Source organism: Jaculus jaculus, chromosome 2, assembly GCF_020740685.1.
Source record: "Jaculus jaculus isolate mJacJac1 chromosome 2, mJacJac1.mat.Y.cur, whole genome shotgun sequence".
In the NCBI taxonomy this organism is placed as follows: Eukaryota; Metazoa; Chordata; class Mammalia; order Rodentia; family Dipodidae; genus Jaculus; species Jaculus jaculus.
The window spans coordinates 49,766,401-49,789,012 of record NC_059103.1 but is presented as its reverse complement, the minus strand read 5'-3'; the positions used below and the strand labels follow the sequence as shown (position 1 = coordinate 49,789,012).

Below are 22,612 nucleotides of genomic sequence, written 5' to 3'. Positions count from 1 at the left end.
GCTCCCTCCCTTGTCAATGCCAGGACCCGGCTGACTGCATATCACTAAGCTAGCGTACACGGCTGCCAGCCATAAGAGCAATGGCACCCTGGTATGTGCTATCACATAACAGCGTCAGAATGCAGTTTTCTTTGCACTGGGTCATTTTCATGTCAGGATAAACCCAATGTGGTTGGAGTCCCCCCGCCCATAACCCGTCTAAGGCAGATCAAAGCAACAAAGACTTTTTAAATTCTATGCAGGTGATTTCATTTCTAAATGATTGTTGTTTTCTATTGGGTTTTAATCAGGAAACTTGATCCCAGAATAATTTTTTCCAAATAAGGCACGTGATAGTCTTCACAGGGGACATATACTGGTACATATTTTCAAAGCCAATAGTAAAGTATCAACTGACTTTTATGTTAGATATGCACATCCAGACACTGACAAATTTGTTCTGCATTAACTGAGAATGACGAAGGGTGGTAGATACTTCTCCCTACAGTATGTATTTTTTAAAAAATCATGTGGATAATAGCCAGGTATGGTGGCGCACGCCTTTAATCTCAGCACTTGGGAGGCAGAGGTAGGAGGATTGCTGTGAGTTCGAGGCCATGCTGAGAATACAGTGAATTCCAGGTCAGCCTGGGCTTGAGTAAGACCCTACCTCGAAAACCGCCCCCCCCCAAAATCTTGTGGATAAGTTTTTCTGAGGTTCCCCATGACGGGTCCCTAAGGAGCCTTAAATCAAACATAGGGATACATGGTTGTGTATTTAAAAAATGGAAAGTGTAACATACATAAAACCATGGAGAACCATGTTTATAATTAGGATTTTACAGAAATTCCTAACAAAAACTGAGGAGCAATTTCAGGGATTGCTGTCCTGGAAACAATGATGTCTCAGCGGTGTGGTTAGGCTTTTGTTAGTCATGCACATTCTTAAACTAAAACCAAAATAAAGGAAAAATAATAACATAAATCCCAAGAACTCATACTTGCAGTGACATCCATAGGGAGAGGAGAGAAGATGACGGAACAAAACATGCACAAGTTAAGCACCTTGATACTAAACTGCCACTGTCAGCTGATGAGGAAGACATGTCCATGCTGAACATTTTACGGAGCCTAGGCCGAGCGCGCTCGCTTGTTTTAGGAACGGGGTCTTGTCCGTCTAAATCATCAAGGGTGGACTGCCTTGAGATCAGCAGGGTCGCCTCAGTGTAGCAGCTAGCAGCGCAAACAGTTACAGAAACACAGAGTTAAAAATGCCATTGGCGCATCCCATCACACAGGGACAACCAACCAACACATCGGCCATGCGGGCAAACCGCGCACACCCATGATGACCATTGCAGGCGGGGGTTCCAGGACAGGGGAGGACCTGTTTGGCGGGATAGGAAAACATAAGAAACTGGAGGGTTTTTTTTTTTTTTTTAAATATACCAGCTGAGGATAAAATCTTCAATGACACTGTCTGGGGAAGACAAGGAGCAGAATCATGACAGGTCCCTGTAGTTGTTTTGCAAAGCGGGACTGGTGTCATTACAACTTCGCAAAGCAATTGGTTCTTTGCTAATGAAGAAAATGGGCTTTCTGCCAGGCGTGGTGATGCATGCCTTTAATCCCAGTGCTTGTGAGTCAGAGGTAGGAGGATCGCTATGAATTCAGGGCCAGCCGGAGCCTACAGAGTGGATTCCAAGTCAGCCTGGGCTAGAGTGAGACCTTACTTCAAACAAACAAACAAAAAAGAAAGAAAGAAAGAAAGAAATTTACTTCTTTGGAACATCATCCCAAGTACATTGAGAGCAATTTCTTAACCCTATTGTGTAAGCAGAAATATTTGTCATACAATTTGTGTAAAAGATTTTAATTTTTTAATACAGTCTCCAAAAAGAGAGGGATGCTCAGGATGACACAATAAACAAAATCTTCCACTTCATTTTTTTTTTTTTTTGGGGGGGGGGTTCAGATCCAGTTAAGCCAAACCAGATTCCTTGCATGTAGAAGCTGGCTTGATATATGGCTATGTATCAGCCAACATCAAAAACAAAAATGTTACAGAAAAAATAATAGAGGAATCCCAGCAATGCCAGATGTATTGTCTGTGAATGTTTCGTTTTGCCTAGTTTTTATTCAAGGTGATGTCTTAAGTCTTGACGGATGCCCTTACCCTCATTTCCTGGTACCCAAGGGAGCAGCATTCAGAGAGGGCAGACCTGAGATGCCGCCAATAGCAATTTCTCAGGTGGCACATTTCAAATAACGTCCACTGCGTCCATCCCTAGGCATGCTGCTCAGAGTATGACCAACACTGTAGCAAGGTAAGCTGATGTACTACTTTATGAGGATAGACAAACGGTTTCAAAGGGGAACTGTTCAAAATTTAGTTTTGGCATTTTTGATGTGGATTTGAAGAAGATTGTGACTGTCGCATCAAAGGAAATCTGGATTCATTTGTTAGGTCCACATCTTGACCCGATCTATTGGGGTCTCAAGGGAAAACAATGTGCAACATGAATGTCAACCCGGCTGGCTGTAAAGGGAGCAGATCACACATCCTCACCAGACCCCATCTGCCCCAGTCATGCAGGTGTCTGAGTGCCAGCTTCCACATAAGGGATCTCTTCTGGGATACACAGCGTCTCTCCCCAGTGCAAAGGTTCCTAAAGACCTTACTGGAGAGAATATCTGTTTGGAGGTTTGAAAAGTCCTAAAGTAGGGAAATTGGGCATGTGACTCAGCCACTGTGAAAAAGTTAAGTCTATTGACTCGTGAACACCTTATAAACTGGACTTAGTGTTCCTTTTTCTTCAGCTTAAAAAACAAAGTCAAAATGCATTAAAAATGCTGCGCCCATGAGGTGGTGCATGCCTTTAATCACAGCATTCAGGAGGGTGAGTTTGAAGTCAGCCTGTGCTACAGAGTGAGTTCCAGGTCAGTCTGGGCCAGAGTGAGACCCTACCTCACAGAAACCCCATAAAAACAATACATTACAGACTATTTATAGCAATTCTGGTTTTCTTGATTTAATTGACTTGGGGGTGGTGGTGGTGGTATTTTGACACTGTTTGCAAAAAGCACTCAATGAATTTAAATAGCTTCTAATTCATGCTTTTCATCATGGGTATAGTTTTCCATTTATACTATTGGGTCAGAGTTAAAGATTATTTGATTTATTTAACCAGTCTTTATCTTCTTTTTCTTCCTAAGTTTTAACTTATAATATTTAAATTCTTTTTTAAAACTTTTTAAAACTTTTTTATTTCATTTATTTGACAGAGAAAGAGGGAGAGGGAGAGGGAGAGGGAGAGAGAGAGAGAGAGAGAATGGGCACGCCACTGCAAATGAATTCCAGATGAGTGCATCCCCTTGTGAGTCTGGCTTACATGGGTCCTGGGGAATTGAACCAGGATCCTTTGCCTTTGCAGGCAAATGCCTTAACTGCTACCCCATCCCTCCAGCCCAATATTTAGTTAAATTCTTAATTGGGCATATGATAAATTGTTCTGTAATTAAAAATCACTAATATAGGAATCACATGTCTACTTTATAGACTGTCTATTGTTATTTTAATTTGTTAAAATATTCTTTTTTTTTTTTCATGGTAGGGTCTCACTCTAGCCCAGGCTGACCTAGAATTCACTCTGTATTCTCAGGGTGGCCTTGAACTCATGGTGATCCTCCTACGTATGCTTCCCAAGTGCTGGGGTTAAAGGCATGTGCCACCATGCCTGGCTAAAATATTGATTTTTAATATTTTATTTTTAATTATTTATTTGACAGAGAGAAAGAAGGAGAGAGGGAGAGAGAAAATTGGTGAGCCAGGGCCTCCAGCCACTGCAAATGAACTCCAGACACATGCGTCACCTTGTGTATCTAGCTTATGTGGGACCTGGGAAATTGAACTTGGGTCCTTTGGCTTTGCAGGCAAATGTCTTAACCGCTAAGCCATCCTTCCTGCCCTAAAATATTCTTTTAAATTCCTTTCTGTCAGAGCTTGGCTCTACAGCAAATATTTTTAAATGTGTATGACATTCAGGAAGTCTATGAAAAGTCTTAAATATTATGAAGAACTTTTGTATTCATCTGCATTTCCCCCTTTGGGAGATAGCATATAGCTTCATGAAATGTCAAACAAGGTTAATATCACAATAAATGAACAAAGTGTCTATTTACTTCCCTTTTCATTTGCCAAATATAAGGATTAAAGGGAACAAAAACATCTCTTTAGTATGATACAAGGCAAGAGCAGAGGTTTTAAAAAATGGTGCTTAAGAAAATATTCTGAATCATATTAGGAGGCAACATGTCTTATCAAAGAAAGGATGCAAAGGTCCAACACTGGGATTATATACTATACATGTGCACTATCTTCTGAGCCCCACTGTAGCAAATAATTCCAGTTGTTGACTTTTGCTTAAGTAAGCCAGAACATTTTAAAACTTGGAATTAAAAGAAATAAAAACATAGTTCTGATTAGACCCATTCCACATTCCAAATATGAAGAGCAGCATGGTCCAAAGCTGAGGAACATTTGTAGATGTTAAACAAATAAATTAGTGAATGGATGGACTGACGGATGTATGCCTAGAGAATCTCAGCACTTTCTCATCCTACAAGCCTCCAGTTAACAAAAGAAGAAGAAGAAGAAGTAGAAGGTTGTTCATTGCAGGTCTAAAATGGATGTGAAAATTTTAGGTTTTTCTACTCACCTTCATTCACTCCTGCAAGTAGGAATCACCATTAGTCAATATTGGGGGTGTCCATTACCTTCAGATATGCCCACCCCAATACACAGACACACTTGTGCACTCATGCCCGTGAACTCTTCACTTATTATCATTGTTATCATTGTCATTCCTGCCACTATTTTGGTTCTAGTGATCGAACCTAGGGCCTCACACATACTGAGCAAGCACTCTATCACTGAACTATAGTTTCCAAGCACTTAGGAAGAACAGAGGTAAGATGGATGCTATTTTATGGCATTAAAATAAATTAAAGAGAGAATCATTGCATGTAAATGCACTGAGCTGCAGATGCACAGAGGATTAATGCAACAAGAATGAACTTTAGATTCATAGCTTTCACATAGGCACATTATGGTTTGAAAAATTATAAAATAAAGAGTTTCTTTTCTTTATTTCAACAAAGCCTTTCAGAGGAGGAAACTAAAGTTTGTCCTTCACAATTTTAGATTGGAAGGTGGTCTCAGGAGACACACAAGGTGCTATTAACACTCATTAACTGAAGGATTTCATGCACATATTTTCTTTAAAACTTTTGATATTACTAATGGTCTCAGAAATTAATGTGCAAATTCTTGGGGAAAAAAATGAAAAATAAAGTCTTGTTTTCAGGATATATTTCCCTAACAATTATTTTATCCTAGGAAGTAAAAGCATCTTATATAGGGTCTTAACAAAAAAATAGCTGATTGACCTTGAACCAAAAGTTAACTGACCTAAATTGTTCTTTTTTTCATGAAGATCACATTTTCTAAGACATTTGTAGGTTTAGAATTTAAAAAACAACCCAAAAAGTATTCTTAAAGAAAAATAAAATGTTATTATTATTGAAAAGGCTTTAAAGTAATGTCTAAGGGGGAACACAAAAGTGCATCATTGAGCAAGTTTTTCTATGTAAAAATCAGTATACACATGAACATAGGAACATAGACATATAGGAAACTAAAACTAAAAGCATCTGCACCATTTAAACCTTGGGATTTTACATATATACATGTATGCATATGCTTATGTAACAATTATCTTTTCACACCAGTAAATGTGGACTTGTATCAATAAATAGGAGTAGCCAAAGACCCGTTCCAGTGAAAGAAACTCAAATATAGCAGTGCAGCAACAGTTAAAGAATAGCACTTTCAGGTGAACTTATGCTTTTAACCACTTCTCCTGAATGACTGTGGTTTTGATTTCCAGAGGTTGCTTTGTGGAGGAATGGGAGGGGTTGCTAGTGATGGACCCCAGAGCCTTGTGTGTACTAGGCAAGTGCTTTACCAACTGAGCTACATATATTCCCAGCCCTCTAGGTTTTTAAGTTTCTATTTTGGCCTTGGTATGCCTTGGTATCAATAAAGTAGTCTCAATTCCTTCCTTCTTTCATCTAGAAGGAAATACAGTCAGTTCTTGTGAAGGTCAAATACTGGGTGTATGATGTGGGACTCTGAGGGTCTACTGACTGGCGAAAGGCAGGAGTTTCTGCTTCCTCGCCACAGCAAGCACAGAAGGCAGTGGCTCTGTCTCAGAATGCTGCCCAGCTCAAACCACCTGGGGGATTACCCTTAGCTTGTCCCAGAATTGAGTTTAGGGAATGGCCTAGAGTAGGATGTTTTAAAAATATTTATTTTATTTTTATTTGAGAGAGAGAGAGAGAGGGAGAGAGATATGAATGGGTGTTCCAGGGCCTCTAGCCACTGCAAACAAACTCCAGATGTATGCGCCACCTTGTGCACCTGGCTTTATGTGGGTACTGGGGAATTAAACCCGAGTCCTTTGGCATTGCAGGCAAATGCCTGAACCACTAAGCAATCTCTTCAACCCAGGATTTTTAAAAAAGTGTGATTAAAAAAATCAAGTTACACAGAATTCCTCAGTGATACAATTTTTGGCTTAGTAGATGAGCTCAAGATGCAATTCACCCTATCCAGCTAGTCACCCTAGGCAATGTGGATTTTTCTCCTATGGCAGTGACTTGGGACATACGCTCTGTGCAATGGACAGCAGGGATGTAGAACAGCATGCTGCACAGGCTCCTAAGGCTTTTCTGAAGCTGCAGGACGTTAGCCTGGGCAGCAGGAAGCAGTATACTACACAGTGGTGGTCCAGAGATTAGGTTTAGAACAGAACAGAATGATGTTAGATTCTGGGGTTGCTTTGACAAACCATAAGTATGTGAATCTGGATGTACTTTTTTTTAAAAAAAAATTTTTTTATTTATGTATTTATTTGACAGAGAAAGAGGGGAGAGAGAGAGAGAAAGAATGGGCATGCCAGGGCCTCCAGCTTCTGTAAATGAATTCCAGATGTATGTGCCCCCTTGTGCATCTGGTTAACATGGGTCCTGGAGATTTGCACCTGGATCCTTTGGCTTTGCAGGCAAATGTCTTAACCACTAAGCCATCCCTCAAGGCCTGGATGTACTTTTTAAACCATGTTGTAACTGAAATTTGTTTTTTGCAAAACATGGACCATAATGGCACATAGCATTTTGTAGAACTTTATTTTATTCTTTCTCTCTTTCTCTCTTTCTTTCTTTCTTTCTTTCTTTCTTTCTTTCTTTCTTTCTTTCTTTCTTTCTTTCTTTCTCCATCCATCCATCCATCCATCCATCCATCCATCCATCCATCCATCCATCTATCTATCTATCTATCTATCTATCTATCTATCTATCTACATACATATCTCCCTATCTATTTTGCAAGCAGAAAGAATAAGAGAGAAAGAGAGAGAGGGGAGAGAGAACAGGCATGACAGGGCCTCCTTCACTGTGAACAGGCCCCAGGCGCACGTGACACTTTGTGTATCTAGTTTTATGTGGGTACTGGGGAATTGAACCCTGGTCCTTAGGTTTTGCAGGCAAGCCCCTTAACTGCTGAGCCATCTCTCCAGCCCATCTGGAGAGCTTTAAAGGATGAAAGGAGTTGATCGTGAGCAGTTTTCAATGTGTTGCTACCATCAGCATCACTTGCTAACCCCTGTGAAACTATGTACATATGACCAAAAACCCAGAGACGAGAGAAACTAACAGGATTATTTTTGTAAATATGTCCTAAGCCTCAAAGTAAAAATTATGAAAGGGAAAAAAATCAAAAATAGGAATAGATGAAAGATGCTAGAACTTTGTGGAGCAGCCATTGAAAAGGCAGTCAAGATGGCCTCACACAAAAAGCCCTAAATCAAATCCAACTGGGAAGGCACATTCTTGTCTTCCTCAAGCTGATAAATCCTGATATTGTACCAGTGAGGTAAGTGGGGATTTCAGGCTACATATTACTGGTGTTGGCTTTCATCCAGTGCAGGGCATTACTCCCTCAACACTGCTGTGGGGATGGAAGTTCTCTGCAGGAGCTGGGGGCATCCATGGGTGGAATATTCATGTTGCTGGTGACCTTTCTCCTCACACTTGCCTTTCTCATGTTTGCTGACACCTGTCTCATTCACCTTGTCCAAAGCCAACCCCACTGTTTAGAAGGAGAAATACCTGGAGATACTGTCATGGGAATCTAAGCTGTCCATCCTGCGGGCCGCTTGGGCTCTGGCAGTATCTTCAGGGTGCTCATCAATGGTGTCCAGTCCTGATTCTCTGGAAAGGCTCATAATGTGGTTCTGGTAGTACATGTGGATGCTCTCCCGCGTTGGAACATTACCCTGTGGAAAAACAGAGCCAAGGTTCTTGAGGAAGGCACTTGGCAGGTAGTTGTCGGCCCTGACGAGCCTCAGCACTTAATGCGTATCCAGAGTAAGGACCAACACTATGCCAGACAGGTCAGGGGTTGATGTCAATCATTCGCAGTCATTCATGTTACTCGACATTGCTACTTACAATGGTTAATATGGACTTAGAATCACCCACGAGACACATCTCTGAGCTATCTGTGAAGGTGTTTATAGAGACATTTAATTGAGGAGGGAAGACATGCCCTGGATGCAGGCAGTTCCACTCCACAGGCTGGGGAATCTGGACTGAATACAAAGAGAAAAAGAAGGAACTCAGATAAACACCAGCATTCATCTCTCTCTCTCTCTCTGCTTCCCAGCTGGCCACAATGTGACCAGTTGCTCACTTGGCTCCACCACGCCTTCCCTGCCATGATGGACTGTGTCTTCAAACTCAAAATAATCCTTTCTTCCTTATTCTTTTTAGGTATTTTGTCCCAGGAAAGAGTAAAATAACTAGTACACTAGGTAATTCTAAAAAAAAAAAAATTCATTTAGAGAATTTTGCTATATCATAGTAAGTTTTCCAGAAATTGCTTCTGTACAAGTTGTTGGCTATGTAGAAATCTCAATTTTTTCCCTATAAGAAGTTTCATATTAAACTACTCAGATTAAAACTATAACCCTTTATAGGACACAGTAAATCTGTAAAGTGTGATATGAGAATGACAGAAATTGAATAAATTAGGCATTTTTCCAGGATTCTGTATATGTATGTGTGCATTATTTTAACTCTGAGCATGGAATAGATCTGGGTATATAGAAAAGTAAAAGGATTATGTAGCAACTGCCTGGAATTAAGGGCTTTTTTTTTGTTTTGTTTTGTTTTCTGTTTTTTTGTTTTGATGAGGTAGGGTCTCACTCTAACACAGGCTGACCTGGAATTTGCTATGTAGTCTCAGGGTGGTCTTGAACTCATGGTGATCCTCCAACCTCTGCCTTCCAAGTGCTGGGGCTAAAGGTATGTGCCACCACACTTAGCTAAGATGATGCCAAAAGTAGAAAATTCCACCACGCCCACCTGATGTAAATATTCCAAACTCCAAAACAAAAATTGGGAGTTTAACATATTTCCGGTTGCAAGCACTTTGAGTGGAGGGATGTATAACCTAGACTTTTTTAGCCTTTTAAATGTGGGAAGAAGAAACACGTAGCAGGCTAACGGGGTTACCTTCTTGATCTCTCTGGTCAGCATGCACCTCTCAATCCTTAGCACTGTGGATATGTCGATATGCTCCCTTGAAATGGAGTTAAGCCAAGTAGTGAAACTATCCACAGTGGCCAGGAACAGGACCCAGGTGAACTTCAAGATATTAAAGATCCTCTTGATGATGTTGTCTGCAAGACAGAAGCGCAGCAAGAGTTCACAGGTACAAAATGCCACTAAAGCGCAATAAGGGTCTCCCATGATGTGGTGGGCTTTTATCTTGCACCTCTGCAGAGGTTTGGGGAGCCTCAGACTCAGCACCATGGAGCGTGGCTGAGGGCCATGTGTGACTTTCTAAACATGTGGGGGCAGGGCTCAGGCCAGACTCGGGTGGAATTTGTGATGCCTGAGCAGAGTATCAGTCAGAATGGGTTCCCACACAGTTCCCTGGGGTCTTTGGGGGATTTCCTTAGGACCCCTGCTTATATCAAGCTCCATGGATATTCCCATCCCTTATATGACATGGTTTACTATTAGTATAGCTCCTCCACACATCCTCCCTCAAACTTAAAACCACCTCTGGATTGCTTTTAATACTTGCTACCATGTCTAGGCTATGGATGTGGTCTTCACATTGTATTGTTTAGGGAATGACAAGGAAAAAAGCAGCCCAAATGCATTCAATACAGACATAGTTTTTTCTTGAATATTTTTGATCTGCAGTTGGTCAAATCCAAGGCATGTGGAACCCACAAACATTGAGGTCAAACTATAAGAGGTTTACTGAAAGTAGAAATTTTAAGTCAAAGTTATACTTATTTTTGACACAACGGTAGAAATTACTATAATTTTTATTTCTAAGAATTATTGGAATGAATTATGTTGATTCAATCAGACTTTAATGAGTCTTACTATGTTTGTAATTCAGTCAAACTTGGTTAGTTCTTTTTAAAATATTTATTTATTTGATAGAGAAAGAGGGAGAGAAAGAGAGAATGGGTGTGCCAGGGCCTCCAGCCACTGTAAACGAACTCCAGACACATGCGCCCCCTGTGCATCTGGCTAATGTGGGTTCTGGGGAACCAAACCTGGATCCTTTGTCTTTGCAGGCAAACACCTTAATTGCTAAGCCATCCCTCTAGCCCATGTTTTGTTTTTTGTTTCTTTGAGGCTGGGTCTCACTCTAGCTCAGGCTGACCTGCAATTCACTCTGTCTTCTCAGGGTGGCCTCGAACACATGGCGATCCTCCTACCTCTGCTTCCAGGGTGCTAAGATTAAAGACATGTGCTACCACACCTGACAAACTTGGTTAGTTTTTAAAGAGATCTTTATACAGACTGCACATGTGTGTATATGTTACTGAACCATCTTCACACTTAATAGACTGAATTTTATCCAAATCACAAAACTCTGCATATGAGTTATCCCTAATTAACAGAAGCCCTGAGCTAGCACAGTTGGGTTCTAGTCCTTGGCTGTGGTTGTGATCATTTACGCTGGAGACCCGTCACATGGCAGCTCAGGGGAGTCCCCTTGTGTTCAAAAGGTTGACACCACAGTGTCTGCGCTTCCCAATATCTTCAGAGTTAAAAATGAGTCCTTGAGCCCTGACAGAGATGTGAGGAGGTTCCATAGAAGGTAACCTCGCCCTTTTCCAACATTATTCAAGAGGAAATCCTATCACTTCAACAGGAAGGAAATCCTATCACTTGCAACATCATGGATGCAAAGGGAGGATATTATGTAGATGAAACAAACCAGGTACAAATAAACAAGTGCTGGTCAACGTCACTGACATTAGGAATCTAAATTCCGATATCCACAGAAGCAAAGAGTGGGACCAAGCTACAAGGCCAGGGAAGAGGGAGAGTGAGGAGAATTAGGTTATTGGTACAAGTTTGCAGCTACATAGGAATGATTATATCTGATCTATATACAGCAGGAAGGTTGCAGTTAGTAAGGAAGTATTATGCTGAAATTTTATCAACAAGTAGACTGTAGGAACTCTAACCATTCCCAAAAAGTGACTCTGGGGGTGGTGGATGTAGGTCTACTGGCTGAACTGTAGTAATTAGTTCACTAAATACAAGTATACTTATTGAAACACTGTACTGTGTTTTCTTAAATATTTATTTTATTTTATTTATTTTAGAGAGAGACTAAGAGGGAGGGGAGGGAGGGAGGAAGAGAGGGAGGGAGGGAGGGAAGAGAGAGGGAGGGAGGGAGGGAGGGAGAGAGAAGAGAGAGAGAGAGAGGGAGAGAGGGAGAGAAAGAGAGAGAATGGGTATGCCAGGGCCTTCAGCTACTGTAAATGAACTCCAGATACATGCACTACCTTGTGCATCTGGCTTATGTGGGTCCTGGGGAATCGAACCTGGGTCCTTTGGCTTTGCAGGCAAATGTCTTAACCGCTAAGCCATCTCTCTAGCCCTGTGCTGTGTTTTTATTCAGTAAAAAAGAATCATAACACAAGGACTATGTTAACTGTCTGTCCTACTGGTTTGGATAAACTGATGGGTCTCTTACCAGCATACCAGCTTCCTGGGCCCCTAATCTAATCTGATCAGATGTGTTCCCTTCTTGCTCCTCTCTAGTGCTTTCTCTGTTTGAAGACCAGTTTGAATTGGAGTTTGACTTTATGATGAAGGAATAAAGGTAGGTTTGAACTAAGTGACCTGGGAAGAAGGTAGAGCTTCCCTCTGGTAAAGATTTGCTCTTTCCAAAGTTCAAACAGGGAAATGACTACCAGCCGCTACCTCAGAGTGGGGAGGGGAAGGACTACTTGGGGCCATAATCTTGATATCTGATATCTCTATGGAGGCATTGCTTGTCTCTGGCCATGTTGTCTCCCCAGACTTCTCTGGATTATGTCAACCCCAACTGTCTTCTAGGTGTTTTAGGAAGGGAGAGGAACAGATAGGCAAAGCAGCAAAAGAAAAGAAGAGGCCCACATGGAGAGGGATGAGGGAAGGGTACACCAGATGTCACAGAGGAGCAACACTGAGCAAGTGACTCTACAAGGGCCTTATTTTCTCTTTCCATTCCTTGTTCCCCTTTAGTTTATTTTTATTTATTTGCAAGGAGGGGGGAGAGAGAATGAGAATGAGAATGCAAATGAATGGGTATGCCAGTACCTTTTGCCACTGCAAACTCCAGACACACATGAGCTACTCTGTGTGTCTGGCTTTAGGTGGGCACTGGGAAATCTAACACAGGCTGTCATGCTTTGCAAGCAAGCGCTGTTAGCACTGAGGCCTCTCTCCAGCCCTTGTCCCCCTTTGAAGGAATCTTGATGAAGGCATGTTTTGCCCAAGAAGAGGATCTTTGGTTGTTTTGTTAAGATATATAAGAGGGAAGTTGGACTGTTGTAGATTGAAGGACTTAAGGTCATACCCACTAATGTACTGAAGCAGCATTACCATTTTGACAGCTTATTTATTATTATTTTTATCAACAATTTAAATTTTTATCTATTTATTAGAGACAGAGAGGGAAAGGGGGGAGGGAAAGAGAGAAAAAAAAACTGGGCATACAAGGGCCTCTAGCCCTGTAAACAAACTCCAGACACATGAGCCACCTTGTGCATCTGGCTTACATGGGACCTGGAGAATCAAACCTGAGTCATTAGGCTTTGCAGGTAAGTGCCTTAGCCACTAAGCCATCTCTTCAGTCCACTTATATTTTTCTTATAATCAGTTATTTTATTAGAAGTGGTACGTATTTAAGGTTGTTTAGCAGTTGGTCACTTAATTCTTTTTGTCCATTTGTTCTATAATAATTGGTGGTATATTTCAAAATACGCTGGCATTGAGAATTTTCAGTGTTTCCAACACAAAAAGTGACAATTTTTTGAGGTGCTCCATACACGAATTACCTTGATGCATACATGTATCAAAAATATGTATTGTACAACCATTACATCTCAGTTAAAATTATCATGGTTTATCGTCTGTAAATATGGAAGTTGTCAATACAAAAAGTTTCAGAAAACAAATAAATTTAGCTGGGTTTGTGACACACTCACCTTTAATCCCAGCACTCTGGAGGCAGAGGTAGGAGGATCACTCTGAGTTTGAGGCTACCCTGAAACTACATAGTGAATTTCAGGTCAGCCTGGGCTAGAGGGAGACCCTACCTTGAAAATCTAAAATGAAAGTAAATTTAAAAATGATTATGCGAAAAAAGTAAAAAGAAAAAAATTCAAACTTTTTTATACTCCAATTTTTGTATTTGCTACGGGACCCTAGCACTTGTTTCTAGCCATGGGAACTTGTGTGTGCACTTTCAAACAAATCTGCTCTGAGAGATCACACCACAGCCTCAGTGGAGATGGGATTTCCACAGGCACCATTAGCTTCAGCCTCGAATCTCCATTGCATTCATTACTTCTCAGTGGCCTTCTATTATTTACCACCTGGCTAGGTGTCATTCTCAAATTTCTATACTACTGTTTTTTTAAAAATATTATTTATTTATTTGCAAGGGGGGAGAGAGGGGGGAGGGAGGGAGAGAGAGAATTCCTTGGGGTGTCTAGCTACTAAAACCAAACTCCAGATGCATGTTCCACTTTGTGCGTCTGGCTTTATGTTGGTACTAGCGAATCAAACCTGGGTTGTTAGGCTTTGCAGGCAAGCACCTTAACCACTGAGCTGTCTCTCCAGCCCATCATGTTTGTTTTTATTTTCTTACCTGGGCCATCAGATTTCTTTTTGATTGGTTCATCGTCATGGTCTTCCCATTCCACTGCACCTGCCAAAGGCGTTCAGTAAAGACAAATTAGCTTCCTCTTAGTGTCATTAAATGCCAATACAACTGTGATGGCTAATTGATACTGTGAAGTTAAAAGTAGGAAGTGAGGCCTAGGGATCACTTGTTTGTCCTGAAGGACTGATGTCTCTGAAGCCATGAACCAAGTTTATCTTTTCTCTCTATAGCTTTTCTGTCAGATACACACACACACACACACACACGAGAGAGAGAGAGAGAGAGAGAGAGAGAGAGAGAGAGAGAGAGAGAGAGAAGAGAGAGAATGCCAGGGCTTCAGCCACTACAGTCAAATTCCAGATGCTTACACCACCTAGTGGGCATGTGTGACCTTGCACTTGTCTCACTTTTGTGTGTGTGGCTTACATGGGATCTGGAGAGTTGAACATGGGTCCTTATGGTTTGCAGGCAAACGCTTTAATCACTAAGCCATCTCTCCAGCCTGTCAGATTTTTTTGTTTGTTTTTGTGAGGTAAGGTCTCACTCTAGCCCAGGATGACCTGGAATTCATGCTGGAGTCTCAGGGTGGCCTCAAACTCATGGCAATTCTCCTAGCTCTGCCTCCCAAGTGCTGGGATTAAAGGCGTGTGCCACCATGTCTGACCCTGTCAGATATTGTGAACACAGCAAGAAATCAAAATCAGAGCTGGAGGGATATAGCACAGTGATTAAGGTGCTTGCCTGGAATGCCTAACAACCTGGGTTAGATTCTCCAGTACCCATGTAAAGCCAGATGCACAAAGTGGTGCATGTATCTGGAGTTTGTCTGCAATGGCTAGAGGTCCCAGTATGCCCATTTATTCTCTCTCTCCTTGCAAATAAATACATAATTAGAATAAAAAGATTAAAAAAATCAAAACATAAACCCAACTAATACAACTCTTCTCAAATGAAGTAGATTGTATTTTATAATTCAATATAGGGCTTCTATTTTAACAGACTCTGGGGAAAGAGTTGTAAGAATTTACAGCGTTCAGATTTTCTTCCCTCCAGAATATGAATTATGTATAGCAAGGGTGGATACGTCATAACCTGTGAGCCCTATATTATCTGTGAGCTTCATGTCTTTAATCACTGAAAAATAAAGAAAGGGCAATATTTTGTTCATGTAAAATGATACTGAACTCATTTTTCAGGATCAGAGCTAAGCCTGTGTGTTCGTGTTGTCTATGGTTTCTTCCAGCCCACACTGGCAGAGATGACTAGCCACCAAGACTTCATGGAGGGCAAAGCTTTAAATATTTATTGCCTGTTCCTTTATAGAACATGTTTGCAAACTCTTGATGCATGCTATGAAATTTTAATTTTGCATGCACTGGGATGGTCTTACAAATTTTAGTGTGTCATATTTTAAAGTGATCTTGTAAGATTTCATTTTGTTTCTTCCTTTTCCAGGTTGAGATGGTCAGATCTTGCAAATTATATAGGGCACCAGTGAACTTTGAATTTCAAATAAACGAGAAAACTTATGTATTATAAGTATGTCATAAAATGCATCTACACTATACCTAAGTTAAACATGATTTATTGTTTCTTTAGGAAATTCAAATTTGGGCTAGAGAGATGACATAGTGGTTGAAGTGGATGCTGGCAAAGCCAAAGGACCTAGGTTATATCCCCCAGGACCCATGTAAAGCCAGAAGCACAAGGTGGTGCATACATCTGGAGTTCACTTACAGTGGCTAAAGGCCTTGGTGTACCCATTATCTCTATCTGTCCCCTTTTATGTCTCTCAAATAAATACATAAATAAATAAGATATTAAAAAAGAAAATTCAAATTTAACTGGACTTCTTGAGTTTTATTTGATAACTCTGACACTCTGATTCCAATTAGTTTTAACTTGTTTTCTGGCAACTCTTACTACATCATTCTGCTGCCATTTCATGTTGTCTGTACCCAGCCCAGCTGGCCTTTATACATGACTTTGCTTTCTTCTGCCAGAATGTCAGCTTCCATTTAATGTCCTCTTTATTTTAGGTGGCCTTGAACTCATGGCAATCCTCCTACCTCTGCCTCCCAAGGGCTGGGATTAAAGGTATGTGCCATCATGCCTGGCTCAACAAGAGTCTTTGTTTGTTTGTTTGTTTTTTGGAGGTAGGGTCTCACTCTAGCTGAGGCTGACCTGGAATTCACTCTGTAGTCTCAGGGTGGCCTCAAACTCATGGTGATCCTCCTACCTCTGCCTCCCACATACTGGGATTAAAGACGTGTGCCCCCCACCTCACCTGGCTCATGTCTTCACTATTTTTAATATTCTTGACGATAAAACGTCCTCCTCCCTTTGGTCACACTCTATTTTATTTCAGTTTCTGTATCAGTTTGATTCTTTTTCCTCCTATATTTGCCTTCTCTACTGGTCAAGACAGAAGGGTCTAGAGCCAAATGTCTGGTAGGAATTCCAGAAGCACCAATCATCGGATGGCTGTGAGACCTCAGTCAGGAAAGCTGATTCACTTTCAGGGGCTCCATCTGCACTCTTTATAGGGAGGCTGTTAAGATGCCCCTGAGCTGCAGTAAGGAATGGAGGAGCTATAGTGTGTAAAGCGCTTATAGCAAGCAGCTCCGGCTACCTCAGGGAGACCCCGTGCTTCATTTGACTGGAGGACGTGGAGAAGGCGTGGCAGGCTGCACCGGTGCAGCACTGAATACTTGCTAAAGGAGTAAGTAACAGATGGTAAGACCCTATTGCTGAAAACTCCACATGTGTGGGCAGCAAGATCACTGAAAAATCAAGCTGGTGCTGAGCTCAAAACCTTCTCCCTACAGACCAGCCAACTGAACGCTGGGAAAAGCATCACTACATGCAGCCCTATGGGAGACAGAAGTCATCATCGGTGAAAACAGTGGGTGGACACTGGGCATCTCAAGTTTGGCCAGAGAGGCCAAATGACTGAATGGGTGCAATAGTGGCATGTCTGCTCTGGGGGCAACCAACTGCTCTCTAATTGGACTGGAGGTCCACTCTATGGGAAGGAATACATGCCTGGTACTAAAATATAATCAAAAGCCTATGGCAGGGGAGGTCATGTGCCTTACGGGTATAAAGCCTACTCTTGTCTGGCTAAATACATATATTATTCTCACAAAACTGCCCTGAAAGCACTACACTTAAAGTTGATATTCATATATTAATGCTACTCTCACTTTTGGTTATAGAAGTTTCTCTTTTTAGATGGCAGTGGCCACTTGGATGACCCAAAAGGCAATATAGTGCTGAGAAGAAGTGACAGAGGAGTGTCCAGCACTGAAACATCTCTATCACACTCTCCAAGGCTCAGAGTCCATTGCAGAAGAGGTGACAGAAATTATGTAAGAGCCAAAGGAAGGGTGCCACACCTTACAATGCAACTATCTGGATAGAAATTGGCTTTGATATCCATGACCTTGCAGTGCCTAGCAATACCTTCACAAGATCCTCATAATAGGAGAAAAAGACAACATCAACATAAAAGAAAGTCTAATGGAGAGAGAGAGGGGATAATATGGAGAGTGGAGCTGTGTAGGGGAAATATCATGGGTTTTTGTCTATAAGTATAGAAGTTGTCAATAAAAAAAAAGTTAAGTAGGTCAGGAAGGGTGGGACTTTGAAACTTACTTTTGGTTCCTCTCTCATTCTTGACTTCCTGTTGCCCAGTGATATGTACAGTTTTCCCCACTTGTTCCTAACACCATGCACCAAAACCTCTGAAGCCAAGATTCAAAGTAAATATTTTTCCTTTTTTTAAAAAAAATTATTTCAGTGCCACTGTCCTTGAGTTACCTTTGCTTTCTGTAGGTGAAGTCATGCATTGGAACATAAAATAACTTTCCTTACATAGAGTCCTGAATGATTTTTTTTTTTTTTCAAGATGATGAAAGGGCATTCTTTGAACTGGTCAAAAAATTTAGGCGGAACAAATACTTGAGAACAAAAAGTCCCAGCCCTTGAGTGTCAGAGGTAGGAGGATTGCTGTGAGTTCGAGGCCACCCTGAGACTCCATAGTGAATTCCAGGTCAGCCTGAGCTAGAGTGAGACCCTATTTCGAAAAACAAACAAACAAACAAAAAATCCAACTTTGAATAGAACAAGGGTAGGGAAGGGAGTGTGAAATACTGACTCCATGGCTACTGGACTCAAAAATGTGGCACTGGCCCAGAACTTGAAAACAGTAGAATGGATCACAGTACAGTCTCAAATCATACATAAGCATAAATGAGAGCTTACTAAATATTTCATTCTAACACAAATGGAAGAATCACTTAATACACAGAGCTAGAATCATTGCTCATTTAGCTAAGTGTAAAAAAGTGATACTACTTCAGAATAAAAATATCAACATGGAAATAAACTAATAAGAGTGAAGTACTTTTTTGAAATAATTTAAAAGTCTTTATTTATTTATTGAGAGAGAGGAAGAGAGAGAGAGAGACTGGGCATGCTAGGGTCTCCAGCCACTACAAATGAATTCCAGACACAGGTACCACCTTGTGCATCTGGATTACATGAGGAGCTGAACCTGGGTCCTTAGGCTTCACAGGCAAGCACCTTAACCACTTAAGCTATCACTCCAGCCCTTAGAATAGAATTTTATTTATTTTCACGTGTGTGTGTGTGTGTGTGCATGCACATGGACATATGCACCTGCCAGGGTCTTTAGCCACTGCAAATGAACTCCAGATGCATGAGCCACTTTGAGTCTGGTTTTACATGGGTACTGGGGAATCTAACTCAGGCTGTCAGGCTTTGCAAGCAAGCACCTTTAACCACCGAACCATCTCTAGAGGCCCAAAAGTCTTTCTTAAGCAAGATATTGACCTTAAAAGCACAAGAAAAAAAGTACTAGAAGTTTAGATATATTTGGCATACATACAATGAAACATTGTTGAGAGAATCATGTACGCTAAACTAAATCAAAATATGCACACTGGACAGGGAAAAATGCTTATAATAAATGACAAAAGAGCATGTGCCCAATGTGTAAACAGTGCTAATTAGAATGATAGAAATAAGTGGTAGCTGTATTTGAATTTCAGACATAAGTACAACTTACATAGAAAATATGAAGTAAAAAAAGTTACCTCTTGGTTAGGAATTCAGCTAAATACAAATGAAAATGTAAGTCATTTGTCACCCATCAGAATGAGAAATGATAAGAATAGTTATGTCCTTGGTATGAGGCTATGGAAAATGAGTCTTCCTTTTCCTGACATGTAGGTGTGTAAACCACTATGATCTTTTGGAAAAATAACTATTAAAATACATGAAACATATGTTTTAGTTTATTCTTTCTACTTTTGGGAATCTCTTCTGTAAGAAGTGTGTGGTTTTTTAAACCTCTGCTATACTTTTAAATACACACATGTATGATCACATGTGATTTTTTTTGCAATGATATTTATTACAGCATTGTTCTTGTGGCAAAATCTGGAAGCAACATCTTTTTGTCCATTAAGGATGAAATAATTGAATAAATTATGAGTATCTGTATTATGGAATCTTTTGCAGCTATTAAAAAAGAAGAGAAGCATTTCATAAATAGTTAATTGGAGAAATGTTTGTGATATATTACTGATGGCAATACAAGAGTCATGCGTGCAGCAGGGACTCAATTTTGAAAAGCAAAGAAGGGAAATGATATGCCCTTCATAACGGGTTGAAAACAAACACTCCACCTGGGCAGGATGTGTTTCCTAGATGCTTGTTTCTGAGAGTGAGGGGGGACACACCATGAATCTGTCCCTTTGAACACTTGACTTGTGACAGGGTGTGGTAGTTTGAATTTATGCTCCCCAATAGACTGTAACTTGAATTTCCAGCTGCCTGGCTGGAAGCCGTGTCACTGTGGGTGGATCCTGGGGTCCAGCCCTAAGGTGTTACTGGGTCACATCTGAGCTCCAGCTTGAGCTCTGCCTGGGTTCCCAGAGTGCGCTTGCTTGTGGTGCTGCTGCTGGCTTTCCCTTCTGCGTGGATTTGGTAAAGGGACTAGCTTCTTCCACCACTGAGGAGCTTCCCCTAGATCTGCAAGATTCAAATAAATCCCATTCCTCCCATAAATGGTGTGTGCTTTGGAGGTTTATCCCAGCAGCGTGGAGCTGATTACCACACAGGGAGTATAAAGCAATTAGTTTTACCTTTATAAGCAAATAAGGTTACTAGGAGATATCAAGGGGAAGAAAAGTAAAATTGAACAGAGGTCTTGCAGCTAGTTACATTAGAAATTACAGTTTCTTTTTTGTCTCTTAATTTCATAAGGAATCTGTGACTACATATCTTTGTAGAGAATTAAAATATAACAGGTAAACCTAAGATTCCTTTCAAGCACACCACTTAATGTCCACTCTCCCTGAAGTAACTACTGTTAATATGCTAAATATGCTTCTCAATCTTTCTCTTGCATTAGACACTTATATGCACCCATTTAAAATACAAAATATTGTGCTGATGTATCTTGGTTTCCATTATTTCATGTATAGTTTCACTGTGTGCAAGCCATTTTTCAAAGGATCTGTTAGTCAACAGCATGCTGGGAAGTAACTGAATAGTATTTCATAATGTGTTGGTAACACACACATTCATTTTTTCCTCTTTGTAGGGACCAGCTGTTTGTCGCTAACAAATGATGTCTGGCTATTCTTAGACATGTGGGCCTGTGCATATATACAAATACTGCTTCAGCTAAGCCATATACCTAGAAGTTCAACTGATACGTAGTACATTTGTAATGCAGTAGATGTTGACACATGGCTACTCAAGGAGGATATGCTACTTTACAGCATCTCTCCTGTAGTGTACAAATATCTTCCACAAGCTCCCAAACTGTGAATGGTTGGGCTCTTGCTAATCCAACCGGTAAAAATGAAAAGAAAAGTAAACTCAGTTAGCACATTTACTTTGTGCCTGTCTTATTACCAGCGAGACTGGGTTTGTTTGAACATTTTTTTGTTTCGTTTTTCGGTTTTTTGAGGTAGGGTCTCACTCTGGCCCAGGCTGACCTGGAATTAACTACGTCATCTCAGGGTGGCCTTGAACTCACAGTTATCCTCCTACCTCTGCCTCCTGAGTGCTGGGATTAAAGGCGTGCACCACCACACCCAGCTTGTTTGAACATTTTTGTTTCTAGGTCTATGGAATGTTTTGCATGTCCTTTAACTTGTCGAGTCAAAATGTTATGGCTTTGTAGGAATTCTGAGCACATCCAGTATATATGAATCTTTAGTGTGATAGGGATAATGAAAATATTTACCCTGAGTGCACCACTTGTACTTCAACATTACTTCTGGTGCTTTTTTTTTTTGGTAGTTTTGAAAATGTTTCCCCTTAGAAAGATGTTTATTTTATACTTATTGGTATAATGTTGAATTTAATGTTGGTAGTATGTCCCCTAATTAAAAAATATTTATTTACTTATTTTAGATGGGGGAGAATATGGGTGTGCCAGGGCCTCTAGCCAGTGCAAATCAACCCTAGAAGCATGTACTACCTTGGGCATCTGGCTTCACATGGGTACTGGGGAACTGAACCTAGGACCTTAGGCTTTGCAGATAAGAACCTTAACTGCTGAGCTATCTCTCCAGCCCTGTCCCCTAACTTTTTGTTCCTGAGTATTATGCTAATGTACTTTTATTTTTTTTCTTGTTTAAATAGCCAATGTTTCATCTTTATTATTGTAAACTAACATTTCCAGAAAAAGACATGTGGTCTGAAGATTTTGCAAGACTGATGGACATATTAGGAGTTTGTGATTATGGTGAGCTGCAATATTACAGATCAGAATGAAAATTGTTTTGGGCTACCCTTAGTCCCTAAACAGTCATTTAGTGCCCACCTTCTGTGTTTGATTTAACATCCTTTCAGCTGTCATGTAAAACTTTTGGAATGTATTAACTAGCTTCTACCACTAACCAAAAGATAAACATGTAATCAAATAGCATCTGAAACCCACAGCAGAGTTCCCCTTGCCTTGCAGTAACCCAGCTCCCTGATGGACCCCCCAATGTGTGTGGTGAGTGCAAGATGCAGGACTTTCTGTGGCCTTGCAACATTTCATGTAGCTTATTACATATTGGAATATGCTGGGGCAACTTGAATCTGTGTTTCTGGACTATGGTCGCTCACGCATGGCTCAGAATCCACTACCTCTTATTCTCTTCGAGGTGACAGCTACGTTTTGCATCATTATTGACTTTTCAGAAAAACAACTTTTAACTCAATGAGCGGGCTTTGTCTTCTGTTCCTGCTTTCCTATTTTAACAATTTCCTGAACAACTAGCCTTT

The 22,612-nt window shown here is 40.7% G+C and overlaps 1 protein-coding gene across 11 annotated transcripts in view; it reads right to left on the bottom strand.

Moving 5' to 3' along the window:
• Piezo2 (piezo type mechanosensitive ion channel component 2) overlaps positions 1-22,612 on the bottom strand; it is a 428,243-nt gene that overhangs the window by 36,096 nt on the left and 369,535 nt on the right. For 9 of the 11 annotated variants that reach the window (XM_045144701.1, XM_045144708.1, XM_045144702.1 and 6 more), the window contains 4 exons: positions 14,282-14,341; positions 9,616-9,782; positions 8,209-8,375; positions 1,045-1,212 (listed from right to left, as the gene is read on the bottom strand). In XM_045144701.1, coding sequence (XP_045000636.1) covers positions 1,045-1,212; positions 8,209-8,375; positions 9,616-9,782; positions 14,282-14,341 — 562 coding nt within the window. The remainder of the gene's footprint in view (positions 1-1,044; positions 1,213-8,208; positions 8,376-9,615; positions 9,783-14,281; positions 14,342-22,612) is intronic. The other 2 variants (XM_045144707.1, XM_012948385.2) reach the window with 1 other exon arrangement.